General features: G+C 37.6%; 1 protein-coding gene across 2 annotated transcripts in view; it reads right to left on the bottom strand.

Annotated features, from left to right (window-relative positions):
• The window catches only part of AP3B1 (adaptor related protein complex 3 subunit beta 1), a 163113-nt gene that overhangs the window by 64654 nt on the left and 83595 nt on the right, over positions 1–14864 (bottom strand). For both annotated transcript variants that reach the window (XM_054178198.1, XM_054178197.1), the window contains exons 15-18: positions 11758–11934; positions 4280–4466; positions 3195–3325; positions 902–1010 (exon numbers count right to left, since the gene is read on the bottom strand). In XM_054178198.1, the coding sequence (XP_054034173.1) occupies positions 902–1010; positions 3195–3325; positions 4280–4466; positions 11758–11934 (604 nt within the window). The remainder of the gene's footprint in view (positions 1–901; positions 1011–3194; positions 3326–4279; positions 4467–11757; positions 11935–14864) is intronic.

Raw genomic sequence — 14864 nt, forward strand, 5'->3', positions numbered from 1 at the left:
CTGAAATGAATGTATTATTTTCTCCCTTTAGAGAACATTAATTTCAGTGATACAATTCTTAAGCAGTTGTCCATATTTCCTCAGTTTAGGAGCAAGAGTAAAGAAGTTCCAGATTCAAAGGTGTCCATCTTCCATTCTACTAGATGCTGACAATGCTTGTACGTCTCTAATGCTAAACAATTTTAATGCCAAAAATCTGGGCCTGAAAGGATGATGTTTTTCACTACATCTGAATTACATTAACATCTACTGAAATGGCTGTCTTGTTGAATTGCCTATCTTGCACTGACCAGTCAAAAGAACCTTTGCTTACGGAAACTGATAGGCAGCCGTCCATTATTTTCTCCATCACGTCCATTAAAATAGAAAGTAATGTAGAACTTGAGCAATACTGTTAACAATTTACTGAATAAACCCCATGAAATACCACACAACTAACCAGTTTGATGATTTATCAACACAGCAGCTCATGCTATCAAAACAGGAGTTCATCAACAATGAATTTAAAAAAATACCCAAGATCTAACAGCTCCCAAAAATGAAGCATATGGACACTGTTCACGAAAAAAGTTAAATGCCTTTAGTTTCAGTTGGAGTTACAAACTTGCTTCTCGTCCCAGACACAAAGCAGGATGAAAACAGCATGCCAACTTTTTTAATTGGGAAACAAAGTTCAGCTCAATGAACACAGACACCATATCTGAAAAACTAGCAGTTATTGCTGAGCCACAGTGAATGTAAAGTTTCCTCCCTGATTTCCTGACTTTACACATACATATTTTTGTTTGGTCGGTTTATTTCACCTTTTTTCCTAGCCCCCCCCCCCCCCAATTCTTTTTTAAAAGTGGTCAGTTCTGAACAAAGTTGCAGCAGAGATGCAAGACGCTTTCCAAACACCTACCTGATGCACTGGCACTGGCAGATTCATCTTCCTCCTCTTCTGATTCAGAATAGAACTTTTCAGTTTTCTCTTTTTTCATCTTACCTAGAATTCCAGTCCATTCCTTTGCCTGTAAATAAATTTCACCTTGTTTATTTTTACAAGCATCAAATAAAAAATATACATACAATTCAGTACAGAAAAATGCTTGCAATACTAGTATGAAGTCAAGAAAAATGATTAAACTTCTATTTACACAATTAGAACTACAAGTTTTGTATGTACCTATAAAAGGTGCAATATATCTGTTAGAGTCTAGAAAAACATTTAATAAAGCAGATTAAAAGCATCAGTAACTATAAATAAATCTCTATGCCAAAGGACCTTGAAGTCTGAGAATTTTATCTCTTCATCGGCTTGAGTTTACCTCAGTGAGTTCAGTGTATTTACTGGAGCATAAATATGGCTAGTTGCCCCAAGTTTTAAGGGGAAAACAGATTTAGAACCATTAGGCAATGGAACTTTCAACAGCTGCAGAAGAATTAGATTCCACTTCCCTTGAACTTCTCCAAATAAAAGTAATTCTCATCACCAAGAGAACACCAGAACATGGCAATACTTTGGTCAGAGTTATTTTTCTCTCCACATCCCCTTGTACTACTTAAAAAGCAAAAGAAAAACTCAGGCTGGGAAGAAATAAATAGGCAGACAACTACACGAATGATACAGGTGTGCCTCAGTGATCACTCTGATCTGGAGCAAGATTAACTTTTCAAAGAGCTCCAACATTGACCTGCAATGGTATACAGCTCTAGAGACATACTAGCTTCCTCTCAAACATCAAAAGCTGCTAAAGCTTTATAATGCTCCACACAGATACTGGTATTTTTAAAAGCCAATATTCTTCTAGACATAAATGACAATTTAATTGTGCATTGCAGCTTAGCAACTCAGCTTCACTCACATACTTTGTGAGGGCACATGCAGTACTACAGAAATCACAAATTAATGACAATGAGACTCTCAAAAAAAATCCAACCAACCAACCAACCAAACCCAACCAACCTTGCAAAAAATACAAAACAAGGGGAAACGATTCCCATGTTTGAGATCTACATGGTTAAACAGAGATGTTATACATATGTTGCAGGAGGATGTTACTCTATTTGATTGACTTCCTGCAATACTTGGTTTTATGAACAAAGGCACCTCCTCTCACATTCTTTCATGCCAACCTATCCTTTATAAAATCTTATTTCAGCTGATTGCTCTGAAGTTCTTGCCATAAAAGCTTTCAGAAGTTTGTATTCAAGTAATCTCTTTTCCTGAAATCTATATAAGAACATAGACAAACAATATTAAAGAACTAAGGAGAAATACTTGTTCTACCACATTGTTTGTTCACTGCATTCTGCAAGTTATTCTTATTTTTTAGGATTTTCTCTACTCAGACTGTGCCCAACATCTTATATGCAAGTTAATTCACGTGCAATTTACTGTAGAACGTGGCTTATGACAAAGTCCATGTGCTCTTCTGGATATACTTGCTACAATGACATACCTTCGGGAGCAACAGCAGCACACAGTATTTTAGTACATTTCTATTTCTGTTACTGTTCAATAGTTACCACTGACATTTAGTAGGATGCTGGTACCTGACACATAAATCGCACCTCCGGTACCAGAACACGACTTTGCTGGTTTACAATCCAGTAACAAAAAGCTATTGGTAGCGAAAGACCAGCCCTGTTAGCATCAATAAGTAACTAGTGTGCTAATAGATGACATTTTCCTAACTTTTCAAATTCACTCCAGATGACCTGAAATTTAAACTCTGTTTTTTTCCTAGCTTCACACATCAGCACATACATAGTTTTTCCCCCATGACTCTGCCTTCTGTTTATATTACCTGGTTTTTTTTCTGTCTAGACTTGGAACTGTACATGAACAAACCTACACTCCCCTTCTGCTTTGGTAGTCTGGCTATATTCATCATTAACAGCAATTGACACAGTGCAGCACATGAATATAAGAGGTATGAAATCAAAAGCAAGACAGGAGAAAAAGACCATTTAATCCACAAGCAAAGCAGAAGTGGCCTACAGCTGATTCACTCCTCTCACTGAAAAGAGCAAGCATTGTGCAGATTCTCCAAACGTTCCACTTCCAAGCTAAAATAAGCAACACAGATGTTCACATGCATCAGCATTTTTCAGTACAAGGAACAGATAGTATTTAAACACTTTTATTTTAGGCTAATATTCTATATTAATGAGTGCCTTCAGCAAAGTTACTTTTAATGATGCTGACATACCGACTCAGCTACATCGACATTTCGGACGGAGGGGTCAGGTGCCACCTCTGGCCAGTCGGACAGCTCCAGGTAGCCAGTAGCTCGGCTGTTCAGTGTGTGAGACAAGGTGCCAAGCTGGAAATGATCCCGATCTATTAAAAAAAAGAGGAGGGAGGGGAGAAATACACGAACACCATGAGCTCTACCACAAAGAGCAATCTTAATCAGGGCTAAAGGTAATTGCCATTATATTACCTCAAATGTCATGGAATAAATATAAACTAGGAAGCTCTTCATAGGTCAAAAAACTGATTTCAGTCCATAGATTACAATAATCTCCCCCATAATGGTCAATAAAAAAGCTAATCAGTCAGTGTGTTTAGAGGTGTTGCTCTGAAATGTAGCTTCTCTAAAAATTACTTTACTGTGAATATTAAGAATGACAGCACAGTTAAACAATCCATATACATGTCTTGGCACAAACACATCCAGAATTTTAATAGTTTTTCTTCAAAATGGAGCTCCTTTTAGAGCTTCAAAACCAGAACTAAGAAAGTATGAAAATGAAAATTTTAGATCATCACAATAACAAAGGATTTTTAATTAAGTTAACCTGATAACCTTTCAAGTTGAGAAGACACAGTGGTTCTTACTTGTTAAGACAAAGAAAGCACAGGTGAAATTATGACTTTGGAACTGAAATGCTCTACTGAAATGCAATTTATTTCAGTTTCATAACATATCTGTAATAGGCACATTATACATTTTCTGTTAAAGTCCCCCCACACCACCAAAAAAGTCTAAACCTGTTTTCCTAAATGGAAGAATAGTTTTCCTCAAAAGACACACCTTCTTTGAATAAAATTTAAAACCCACACAAATATAAACAGGGATCAGTTTGTAAGGGTTTATCACCAGAGAAATGCACTATGTTTGCACCATGTAAACCCTGCTTGCCAAAAGGCAAATAAGCAGAGCAGGTACCCATGCATGTTAATCATTTGTGTTTGCTAAGTGACGCAATTTGTGAGTATATGTTGCAAAAGAATAGGCTGCCATATTCCTTTACACAATGAACACATTCCAAATTATTTTAGCAGTTGTACCTTTAAAAGGAGACTCAAGCAACGGGGCAGGCTTCTGTGCCAGAAATATTTTTTTGGCATATTTGCTTAAAGCTCCACTCTTCTCATTCGGAACAATAAGCTGCCTAATAAATCTTGTACGATCTCTGATGTCGTAGCTTTGATCATACTTGCCGAGATTTAATACGTACTGGGTAAGCAATTTTGTCTGTGGAAAAAACAGGACAAGAACAGAATACAGGTTATTTATGATTATTGATAACTCTGGATAAACATATTTAAAGAGGTAATAAAAATGAATGGTTATGTCAAACAAATGTTGTTCCACAGGGAATATGCATTTCTAAAGCTGCAAATGGAATTCTGCAGCCAAAGCACATGTCCTCTTCTGTATTGGGGAGGTGAATGCTGAGTACTGAGAAGCAGCCATGTGCTAGATTATTAAACTGCTGAAGTGGAAAGAAAGGCATCATTAAAAAAATAATCATATATGGCAAACCCGCTGAAGGGTCTACGTGAGGATAATGAATGTGGAAATACAACTAAAAACATGGCACTCAAAACTTAATCGGAAAAATATGCAGGACATCAAAACATCAGAGGGTATTAGGGGGCTGGCAAACTGCTTCTGCTGAGGTGTGTTTTATGAAGAGATACTGTCCCTGGCATAAGCAGTGTCTGCACTCTGACTGCACTCAGTTACTTTATACTGAATTATGACCCATTAAAGCAGACACATGAATCACTGAACTGGATTACTGCAAATTATTTGCAGTGCCTTTAGCTGTTACTTTTTCATAAAAGCAAGCTGCTGATGCCCTCTAAAAACCAGGATAAAAGACTTCTTCCATTTTTTTCTTGAAGCTTAAAGCCTCCAGTAATATCAGTCATTTATTTATTTATGTAAGAGAGCAACTTATATTATCACAGCTTTTTACAGAATAATAGGACTTCTTAATTTGATGTCTGAGAATATTAACGTGTATTAAATAAGTCTAATACTTCAGTTAAATTTTTGAAACAAACAAAATAAAAAATAATTAGAAAAAAAAAAAAAGGAAAGAGAAGAAAAGAAGGAAAAAGCAGGGAGACTTTCTCAATATCTTAGAAATAACATAGTGGAATAAGAACAATAGTGCTGAACAGACTTCTATGTATTAGAAAGAAGTATGTCACTTTGTATACAGGCAAACAGGAAAAAGCAAAGGTAATATACCATAATAAGGAAGTAATTTTTTAGTATTTTACCTCAGATGAATGAACAGCACAGTTAAAAATGTACTGTCAAGGAGGATTAATTTATTTTAGTATTTATCTTGTTTATTATGCTTTTGTTATAACAATAACAGTTTCAATCATGCGAGCAGAAAAATGTTTAAAAAACAATAAAAAAACCCCAATAATCAGTCAACTTTGTCACTTGCCATTTTCTTCAAAAAGTTCAGTTTAATAATTTCCCCTGTGAGGATACAAGTTAGCCATTTATCTAGCGATGTAAAAATCGTTTTTTAGAATATTAACTCCTGCAAGTAAAATACGAGTAAACAACAAACTGCTTTAAATTTAATTACAGAAAATGCAGTGCATGAAAGCATTTCACAAAATACCCTGTGGTACCAAATATTTGAAGAAATTAGTCATATTACATTAGATTAATAATAAAAGCATAATTAGAAAAATCTTTCAGAGAAATATTTTTCATTTTTTCTCCCTGAATCCCAAGGTTCTGTGAAAATATGTTCTTTTACTCGAAGCTACTGTCTTAGCTCTGGGAAAGGTAAAATTTTCCCATACATATTTCACAGCTTATTGGCAACTATTTCTATATGAAGGTATAAAATTTTAAACAATTGCATCAGACAGAACATATGTAATATGCACTCATGCAGGACTTATGCTGTTCAGTCTAAATGGAATTGCAAGGGAGGATTCCCAGGTAGCATGAATTAAACTAAATGAGGGATACCTCCTGCAGTCTTTGTCATCACTTCTCTTCAGTGTAACAAAACAAGACTCCCTTGCTGTCATGGCAGAAAGCTAAGCAGAATGGATCATAAAACACAGTGGTCTTTACTTGTGAATTGCTTTAGTATAGGAAAAGTTAAGGGCCTTGTGTCATGGTGGGCACTTTTTCAGTGAGTGCAGATGGAAGTAGATAAAGAGTTGATACTATAAAACTGCATTTTCTTTAAAGGGTTCATTTCCTCCATGATATTTTCCCTTTTCTTCCTCTACTTACTCTGACCTAAAATATATTTCCATATTGTCCAATACAGATAGAGAAACAACAATACATATAGAAGAATGTTCCATATGTACAAGAAACGTCATAGATACTACAAATTTTTTTCACAAATATAGAAAACAATAATTGTTTCTTGTCTTACAGCAAAGCAACCAAAGAAGTAGCAAAGCTTTTCTACATGGAGGTACCTAATAGAAATAATTAAATTTAATTAAAAAAAACCAGAATCACAGAATCAACCAGGTTGGAAGAGAACTCCAAGATAATCAAGTCCAACCGATCACCCAACCCTAACTAATCAACTAGACCAAGGCACCAAGTGCCTCATCCAGTCTTGTCTTAAACACTTCCAAGGACGTTGACCCCAACACCTCCCTGGGCAGCCCATTCCAATGGGCAATCACTCCTTCTGTGAAGAGGTGCTTTCTAAGATCAAGCCTAAAATTCCCCCTGCACAGCTTGAGACTGTGTTCTCTCAAACCCAAACACTCAACACAACTCAACCCCAAACACACAACACAACCCAAACCATCAAAACCAATTAATGAATACAAACAAGTTTTTCCAAGAGAGGACTATCTTCTTAAGAAGCTGAAAATGGTATAAGCAAGCATGTTAATTTGGTGAAAAATGACAGAATCTGCACACCATGACTGCATGTTTGTAGAACAGTAAGACAGTGTATTCTGATCTATGATGTAACACCTTATCACATCAGCATCATATTATCTAGACATGCTCATTATAGAGGCATGTAATTTTTTTTATTCCCAACACTGTTACAATCTATTACTATTTTTTGTACATTTTGGTTTGGCTACTATAAAAAGTATATCTTACATCACCCTTCAGCAACATTACCAGAATTTTCTAGTGGCAATAGTTCTAGTTAAGAATTTAGAAGTATCTACAGATAAGGCTCTGCTGTGGAAGAGAAACAGCTATCTGTCCACTCTTTGGTATCATTAGCTTGAAATATCTTCATTCTTTAGATACATTAGATAAAGCTATTGTGCTAAACTGTATTTGACAGAGCTATGCACACACTACTCAGGACTTTTTCTGGAGGGACCTCTACTGTGTTACACAATAGAAACCCATCAAAATGTCTTTATTCTTGTTGCTATATGCAAGAAACAGCTAAGACAACTAGATGACATTTTCTGCATAGCTATCTTATATTAGGTCAATTTATGAGAATTATGTCCCCTAGTGATGAATAAAGGAAGCAAGTTTACTAACCAGAGGAGCCTCTATTCTTATTACATATTTATGCAGATAGGATTGAACGTGAAAGTCTTCCTTAAATTATAAAAGACCTTTGAAAATTCATGGAGTGATCGCAGGATTTAAAGGATAATGAAAATTTTTGTAAGAAATCTTGACTCTTAAAAAGCACTCTGCTGCATTAATTGTTTGAACAGATGCTTAAGGAAATGATCAATCAATAAAACAGATTTGCAAAACCAGGGTGAAAACCTAGTCATTTCTTCTCAAATCTTGTGCTTTTCTCCAAATATACATTAACAAATGAGTTTTACCCACTTTTCCCTCACCTGGGGAAAGAGTTCCTTTCATCTGTTTGGTTTGTATTGAGTCTCTCTGGGTTATCCTGCCACTGCATTCCAATAAAGTGACGTTTTAGCTTTGATTTTTTCACAACTCAGCTGATTTTGAATGAAACTGATAAAGGATTCATAAAAGTATTACATAGTGGGGTACAATAGGACATGAAGGTGGCGGGTGGGAAGAGTATCACAGAATACATCTGGTTTGGAGGACACCTCAAAGATATCCAGTCCAACCCTCAACCCAGGATGAGGAAAGAAGCACAGACTGACAACTGAGCAGTCATGTATACAAGATCTACCTTCAAGTTTAAAAGTTAGACTGAACAATGTCTGGAACGTAAGTTGTTGCAGAAAGAAATCTTTTAATACTGAGTGAGGAAAAACGAGTTACTCTGAGGAATAAGGATATGAAGTGTTGACACCTCCTAAAGGCAAAATCATCATAATGTAGATCAGAAGGACCTCAAAACTTTATATATGTTAAAATTTTATGTATGAATAGCTTGAACACTTGAGAACACAACTTAATTTTCCACAACCTGAAAAAGCCCTTTGCTGAAACTAATCATTTAGTAAGCATCTCAAAAGACAGTGTCTTCTGCTTTAGCATCATTCCTGTATTTGAATAAAGGGTTATACAACACTTACGATGACAGTTTGAAACATAGTAAGAAATTAAACTGGAAAAGAAGCATTTCCCTGTAGGCAACAATTTTTGGCCAATTATGGTATGGAAAGATTAGTGCAAAATGACAAGAGTTACCGGGGAAAATTAGTAAATATTATGCAATAGGCCAAAAGTATATGGTTGAAATAATCAAACTAATCTTTCCTTAGCTGAGTTTTGTTAAGATGAGCACTGGCAGAAAGGCATCATGTTTTGTTACTGCCCCATTTTAGACCGCATAAGCAAACAAGTAACATTCGTTCTTATATAAATGCATGGCCAGACAGTTCATCTCCCACATGCCCTACAGAATAGCACATCAAGTCTGCAGCTGGATATAGCTATCAGGGAACAGGAATACACCACAATTACAGAAGTACAAGATTCTGTGCTGTCCAAGCTGTGTGATCGGTTAACACCCACCCTGAAAACAGGGCGGGGAGGGCTTGTGTGCTTTGCCCTCCCTGCAGAGTGTTTTCCCCCTGGGAAACAGTCTGTTCCACTCCCCACTCCCTGCCCAGCTAGGGTATAAAACAGAGGACACTGCTGCCCACTGCCGGCTTGAACCCACGATCTTGACATTCAGAGTCTCATGCTCTACCAACTGAGCCACCTGGTCTTTTAGACCCTAGCTGGGCACAGAGTGGGGAGTGGAGCAGACTCAGTTTCCCAGGGGGAAAATGCCCTGTAGGGAAGGCAAAGCACTCACAAGCCCTCCCCTCACCCCACCCTGTTTTCACCATGGGCGTTAGCCCATCACAATTGTTATAAAACAAGAGAGCTCTGGCAGGCCAGAAAAGTATATTCATCTCACACAATTCATTTCTTCTACAGCTGAAAAAAAATTATTTGATTTTACAACCTTTTACAGTAATAACTGGAACTACAGTGAACAGTTGAAAGTAGTTACTCTATGTTGAGCACTGATGGAAAGACCTAATGAGGCCTTTTTTTGGCATCTCCTTCTAGATATCCTGAAAAAAACCCACAAAACCAAGCAGCTTCTTGTTTAAATGAACAGTATTCCCTTGAAAATGTTTGTCTTTGATCCAGCCAATGACATCTGAAAAACATCTCCTATACAACTGTGTAGAAATGAGGTCAGGAATGTCGAAGCATGGCTAGAGCTGAACCTGGCAAGGGACACAAAGACTAACAAGAAGGGCTTCTACAGGTACATTAACCATCAACGAAAGGGTAAAGAAAGCATTCCCCCTCTGAGGAGTGAGAATGAAGAGTTAGTGTCAACAGATGCAGAGAAGGCTGAGCTAGTCAGTAACTTCACTGGCAATCTTCCCCTATTTCCCTCCCAAGTTGATGGACCACTAGGTACAGAGAAGCAGGGTAAAGTCCCTCCCTACTCTAAGAGAAGATCAAATTTAGGATCACCTGAGGAATCTCAGCATACATAACCTATGTGACATGATGAGATGCATCCCAGAGTTCTGAAGGAATTGGCTGATGTAGCTGCAAGGCCACTCTCCATAATATTAGAAAAGTCTGGGCAGGAAGGGGTAGTCCCTGGGACTGGAACGGGAATATTGCCTCCATTTTTTGAAAGGATAGAAAAGAGAACCTGGGAAATTACCAACCTGTCAGCCTCACTTCTGTGCCTGGAAAAACCATGGACAGATTCTCTTGGAAGCTATAATGGAACACATGGAGGACAGGGAGGTGATTTGAGACAGTCAGCATGCCTTCACCAAGTGTAACTACATCCATGGACAAGGGAAGACCAACAGGTGTCATCTATCTAGACTTTTGTAATGCCTTTGACACAGTCCCCCACAACATCTTTCTCTTTAAACTGGAGAGATATGGATTTGAGGGGTGGACTGTTCCATGGATAAGGAATTAGATGGATGTTCACATACAAAGGGTCGTGGTCAATGGCTTGATGTCTAGATGGAGACTGGTGACAAATGCTGTCCCTCATGGGTCGGTATTGGGACCAGTGCTGTTCAGTATCTGCATCAAAGATATAGACAGTGAGATTGAGTGCACTCCCAGCAAGTTTGCAGATTATGCCAATCTACGGGGTGCGATTCATAAGACTAAGGGACAGGATGCCACCCAGAGATACCTGGACAGCATGGAGAGGTGGGCTGAGGAGAATCTCATGAGGTTCCATAAGACAAAGTACAAGGGGCTGCATCAAAAGAAGCATGGCCAGCAGGTTGAGAGAAGCAATTCTTCTGCTCTAGTGAGACCTTAACTCAACTATTGTGTCCAACTATGGGGCCTCCCAACACAAGACAGACATGGACCTGCTGGAGTGAGTACAGAGGATGGCCACAAAGATGAGAGGGCTGGAGCACCTTTCCTATCAAGACAGGCTGAAAAAATTGGGAGAAAAGGCAGTTCCAGGGAGACTTTGTAACTACAATTCAGTATTTGAAGGGGACCTACCGTAAGGCTGGGGAAGGACTGTTTAGAAGAGCTTTCAGCAACAGGATGAGCGGTAATGGTTTGACACTGGAGCAGGATAGATTAAGGCTGGGCATAAGGACATAAAGAGGAAGTTCTTTACAATGAGAGTGGTGTAATAATGGAATAGGTTGCCCAGGGATGTGGTTGAGGCCCTGTCCCTGGAGACATTCAAGATCAGATTTGAGTTGGCCCTTGAAAGCCTGATCTAGTGGAGGTGTCCCTGCTCATTGAAGGGGGGTTGGACAAGAGGAGCTTTGAGGGTCTCTTTAAACCTGATGCAATCTGTGAACCATGAATTTAGAAATCTTTTCTATTTCTGCAGATTATAAAGTCCAGTATTTATCCAATAAAGAAACAGGCAAAAAAGAGTGATCTCATTGCTGCATTCATATTTACAATCTGGTACACACTTAAATGTACTGGTTAAATGTACTCTGTTAGATTTCTTGAAAACTGATGGTCAGCTTTTCTTCTTTTGATAGTATTGACTGGTTTTGGTTACTTATACAAAAGAAATCACCACTGATCTGTACAGACTGTAAAAAAGCTACTGTGACTCTAAATACATACATGTAAGAGAGGTTACCTGCTTTGAGTTTGTTAAATAGAGTTTTGCACCCAAATTTAAGATTTGCAGCTTTACAAGGTCATCTTCATTAATGAAGCTCTTGGCTGTCTTTCTCAAGACATCAGGTGCGATCTTTGGAACCCGTTCGCAGTATTCACCGATGAGCCAGAGAATGCTGGCTCTGGCTACCGGAACCTGGAAAAACATAGAGCCCTCTAAGTTAACACAGTCACAAAGGCTTCTTGCACAATTCTACTTGTGTTCAGCAATGCATTAAACAAAATTCTGTCTAAAGACAATTACTATGTAAGAAATTCAGACCCAAATTAAACACTGTGGTTCACAGAATATTCATACAGACCTTGCATGCAAAAATGTCTATGATGATGTTGTAAGACAGAGCAGGAATGGAAACAGAGGCACAAAGAAGTGATGTCTTCATGCTCACAGTAACGCTGGTGGCAGTTGAGAAGAGAATCCACACCCTCCAGGTGTGGTTGGGAATTTTTGCCACCAGGTTACACTAAACAGCATGTTGAAACGAAACAGTGATTTTTTTTGGTGACTGTTTATGCAGGAGTCGTTTCCAACAACACAGCTTCATCAAATACTGCCTATCTAAATGCACAAGAATTTCTTTAAGACTATTGTTATCTTTCCTTCATTTTAATTTAGAAAGTTATGACAGAAAGATCCATATTTCTGCAAGTGTCCAAGGCCAGTTGAACACAGAAGAAACAAGAGTTCAAGACCAGGGTTCTTAATTTCTGAATAGGATCTAATGCCTTAACTGAAAACACTCCAACCAGAAACTTCACACAAGTTTTACTGTTTTGGAGCTTCTTAAGTATTTCATTGAAAGAACTGGCAGTAGCAGTTTCCAGATGAACTCCCAGCACATGGTGCTCACTTCAAAAGTGCTGTACTGTCACAGATGGAGGGCAAGCAAAACAGAAGGCACAGAAGGAAACAGACTTTCATGCTCCACACAGAGTTTAAGTAGAAGTAGTTAGGAGCTAAATGAAATAATACACTCCCACTCTTCTCAAAGATGAGCTAGTCTATATTACCTGGTGGTCAAATTAAAAATTGAATCTGTGTTACACAGCTCCCTGAAAACACTGTTCTCCTTCCTTGAGAGGAAGGAAGGAAGTAGATGATAAGAAAATTCTTCTAAGAAGCAGCATGTCTTGCATAATGTCTATAGACTGTGGTGCTCTCATTTCTCTATGGAGTGTTGCTCAACAGAAGTTGAAGTATTAGTGGGAAAATGCTCTATCCCACCAAATGCCTGATTGTAGTCTAGAAAAAAGCTTCCAGCTGTAACTGCAATTTCAGCTAATTTTGCTGCTTTTTCTAAAAAAGTACAAAACCCTGCCTTTGTACTAACATATATCATTACTCCCTACATATACAGCAGTCTGGTTTTTTAATAGGCTCACACCTAAGCCAGTGTGAGCTCTGCCTTAGGTAAGATTCACAGGAGAAACAAACATTAAAAATTCAGCATTTTGGTTCTCAAAGCACTAATTCTTACTATCTTTTATGCATGTTTTAACTTTTCAGCATATGTCAGCTATTCATATATTAATATCTATTTCTCAGAATTGCGATGGGAATCATCTCCTAAGTACCCTACCCTGTATACACATTAACCTGGAAAGTGCTGCCTTCCAGTGACATTCATGAAAGGCAACAGATACAAAGAAACTACCAAAAGTTCAGGATGGCAAATCCCAAAATACAGTCCACAGTCCCCAATACATGGCCCACTAAGCAATACTACTGAAATACTAAGTACATTCAGGAGAAATTTTAATGATTAAACATGATGTACTGCACAAGAAGTTTGAAACAGCTTTGGAAAAAAGCTTGATTGCCTCTGTACTTTCACATTGTTGCAAATAGACACATGTCACGGGGAAAACAGAGGACTGTCCCTGCTGAAAGACAAAGCAATCAAATCATGGAATGACAGAACACTGGAGTACAACAAAAAATGCACAAGTGAGATGTCAATTCTAAATACAGAAAAGATGCTTATGGTAGAGGTAACAATGTATTGAGAGCATGGTGGTGACCTCACAAAAAATGAAATGGTCTTGAAGCCTACAGTGTGAGAGAGGGGAACAAGCTACCAGACAGCTCCTAAATATAAAAAAGAACTTTAAATCCAGTCAGAATATGTTCATCTGTGAAACAGTAAGACAGATGCCATTACTTGTACACTGATTTCAGAAGGGAAAGAGGTTATTTCTAATGTTCCAAAGGTTACACTGCATTAAGACCTCACTCCCAATCTATTACTTTAAATTGGGCTAAAGAATAGTAATTGAGTGGTACATTAAATTTTCCACTATTGGAGTAGTTCAAGTTGCGTGCTGTACAGATAGATACCTCCAAATAAGAATATATAGGCAACTTCAGACTTTAGCTATGCTAGATTTATTTTTCTAAGAGTTTTCATTACAGACATGTTAAAATATTAGAATTTTACAAGAGACCACCAAGTACCAGAGTTAGGGCAACAGCCCCTCAGAAACATTAATCTTCCTACTATTGTCTTTTCATAAAGCAGAAGTAGCTGACAGAGCAGACCAATTTCAATAATATATAATTAATAAAGACAAACATTGGTATTGCACTCTTCCTAGTTAAACCCAGAACTACACTTTAAACCAAAGAAATATATTTATGCATTTAAATGGTGTGCATTTAAGCACAGTGTTTCGCTCTTCTGATTTGTTTTTGTTTGTAAAATATAATTATTAGATTAATAAACTAGTCTTGTAATGTAAAATACATAGACTAAACAAAGCCTAATTCGACAAACAGTGACAGAAGGAAAACAGACAAAATCTCTTACAAGACTCTGCCTTTTAATCACATGGTTAGTTTGCTATGTAAATACTGTAGATATTAAACACAATTTTGTGCAACAGGAATCAATATCAATTAGAGACTTTTTGAAACATATCCTGACTGGAAGCCATTTTAATGAAAAGTGTGTCGAACTGATGAACCTAATGTTTCTGTGTCACTGGATTCATTTGGGATCAAAATAGCACAGCATTTTCGTATTTCTTTTTCCCTGTTTAAGACTTCCAGTCCTCAACCATGAATAT

This window comes from Dryobates pubescens, chromosome Z, assembly GCF_014839835.1.
Source record: "Dryobates pubescens isolate bDryPub1 chromosome Z, bDryPub1.pri, whole genome shotgun sequence".
NCBI classification, from domain to species: Eukaryota; Metazoa; Chordata; class Aves; order Piciformes; family Picidae; genus Dryobates; species Dryobates pubescens.